General features: G+C 46.0%; 1 protein-coding gene across 1 annotated transcript in view; it reads left to right on the forward strand.

Annotated features, from left to right (window-relative positions):
• Nucleotides 1-2151: 2151 nt before the first annotated feature.
• The window catches only part of bbs9 (Bardet-Biedl syndrome 9), a gene marked incomplete at both ends in the record, with an annotated part of 48267 nt that continues 47918 nt past the window's right edge, over nucleotides 2152-2500 (forward strand). Inside the window, 2 exon segments of the mRNA XM_071537682.1 lie at nucleotides 2152-2207; nucleotides 2209-2293. Coding sequence (XP_071393783.1) covers nucleotides 2152-2207; nucleotides 2209-2293 — 141 coding nt within the window.

A 2500-nucleotide genomic window follows, 5' to 3' on the forward strand; every position in this document is an offset into this window, starting at 1 on the left:
ATAACTATAATAATCTGGAACTTTCCACAATTTAATTCTCCCTCTTTCCCCCTCAGCTGTCATCTATCATTCTTTCTCTTTCAGTCTCTCTCTCTTCTGTCTCTCTCCCCTCTCTCTCCCGCTGCTTTCTTTCCACTCATTTTTCTGCTCCTCTCAGGTTTTCTCCCTCTCCTGTCGTTACCCCACCTCCTCTCCTCCTGCTCCCTCGCTCTGTCTCTTCTTAACAGCTTTTTTCCTCCGTCCCTCCTTCCTCGCTCTGTTATTCTAGCTAAGTGTAGAATTTCTGCCAAGCTCAGCACTGCATAAGCTCACGACAGTTATGTTGGCCTTCTCTCCTCTCCTCCTCCTCTCCTCCTCCTCTCCTCTCCTCTCCTCTCCTCTCCTCTCCTCTCCTCCATTCTCCTATCCTTCTCTCCTCCTCTCTCCTCTCCTCTCCTCCTCTCTCCTTCTCTTTTCCTTTCTTTCGCTCTTCTACGGTCAAATCCTGTCCTCTCTCCTCCTCTCCTCCTTTATCCTCCTCTCTTCTCCTCCATTCTCCTCTCCTTCTCTCTCCTCCTCTCCTCTCCTCTCTTCTCCTGTCTTCTCCTCTCCTCCTCTCCTCTCCTCTTCTCTCCTCTTCCTCCTCTCCTCTCCTCTCCTCTCCTCTCCTCTCCTCTCCTCTCCTCTCCTCTCCTCTCCTCTCCTTTCCTCATATCTCCTTCTCTTTTCCTTTCTTTCCCTCTTCTCTGGTCAAATCCTGTCCTCTCTCCTCTTTTATCCTCCCTCCTTTCCCTCCTCACCTCCTTATCTCTCCTCTCCTCTCCTCCATTCTCCTCTCCTCTCCTCTCCTGTCCTGTCCTCTCCGCTCCTCTCCTCTCCTCTCCTCCATTCTCCTCTCTCCTCCTCTCTTCTCCTTATGTCTCCTTCTCTTTTCCTTTCTTTCGCTCTTATCCAGTCAAATCCTGTCCTCTCTCCTCCTCTCCTCCTTTATCCTCCTTTCCTCTCCTCTCCTCTCTTTTTTCCTCCTCAAAATCGTTCCCCCTTTTCCCCGAAACTTCCTTTTCGGACCTAAAGATTCTTCCATAAACAGCCGTCCCAGCCCGGGTGTTGATGTTGAGTCTCCCGGCCTCGTAGCTCTCAGATATGCATGTAATTTGAATATCTGTAATGTTTACTGTGTTAACAAACGTTAACCTGGCTGCTGTTTGGAGAGAAAGCCTTAAAGGCGATGTGCCGACCCCCTTTAATTTGCCGTAGGGGAGTTTGGCGGAGTCGGGGCGCCACTTAAAGGGGAAGTGGGCTGTGATTTTAGGGATGTTTTGCAGGGAAAGAGCTGCAGGAGGAGGGGGATTGGGAATAGGGTGAGACTGATGCATTAGTTTGCAGATATATAAGGCCGATATTGACCTTTTATTAAATATCAGATATCAGCCAATCAGCTTTGTCCACCTCTGATATGATGGAAAAATGGCAGTTTGATTGATTACATGTTTATTTTAGAATTGATCAATACTGCACTGGTGTACTTGTGTAAAGGAAACTCTTACCCTGAATTAATTCTAATCTGGAATTGTCATCAGATTCCACGCAAGTACACATGAATATATTACAGCTTTGAGGCTTTTCCACTAGTACCAAGATTAAAATTCTGGCAGAAGCACTGAATCCAGGTTTTTTGGATAATTTTGCATGAAAAATTGTCAAATTTAAATACATTGAATATTGGCACGAAATATTGGCTATCGGCAGCTTCAATCCAGAAATATCGTTATTGATATCAGCGTTCAAAAACCCATATCACACGAACGCTAGTTTTTAGATTGATAGTTTTAGGGTTCTCCAAGAAGTAACCTATAACCTGCTGCTTTGAGTGTGGCAAACCCTACATCAGAATACAGAACACAGTGTGGACTGTAAAACGTTTGTAAATGGGTCTCTGCAGCACCATGAAGGTCCTATGAATGAACCATTTGAGTTTGGTGCTGTAGAGAACCTTTCTAAAAATGTTCTTAGCACCATAAAGGGTTCAAAGATTGAGTATAATTTCACTTTTTACTTTACTCACTCCTGTCCATCTCTCTCTCTCTCTCTCTCTCTCTCTCTCTCTCTCTCTCTCTCTCTCTCTCTCTCTCTCTCTCTCTCTCTCTCTCTCTCTCTCTCTCTCTCTCTCAGGAGTTCCCAGGGTTCTCCAGTCCAGGTTCAGTCTTCCTCTGGCGTTGGTGTGTGTTCCCGTCCTCTTCGGCCAAAAACACCAAGTTTAAGATCACCGTGGACACCAACCAGCCACCAGTCAACCTCAACTCTGTCTTTCCCGGTAACACACGCACACACACACACACACTGATGTTCTCAATTTTCCTGTCAATAGAGGCTTTGCAGTTGCATCACAAATCTCCCATCAACCACAGCTGGCTCTGTCATGGAGGAACATAGAGAGAGAGAGAGAGAGAGATGGATGTGTGGATGGTGTGTGTAGATACATGCATGTTAATGATCAGCTTTTGTATATCCGTGTGTGTGG

Source organism: Centroberyx affinis, unplaced genomic scaffold (assembly GCF_046629955.1).
Source record: "Centroberyx affinis isolate AG114_WGS23_722 - 3 ecotype Tasmania unplaced genomic scaffold, CSIRO-AGI_Caff_v1 ptg003105l_1, whole genome shotgun sequence".
NCBI lineage: Eukaryota > Metazoa > Chordata > Actinopteri > Beryciformes > Berycidae > Centroberyx > Centroberyx affinis.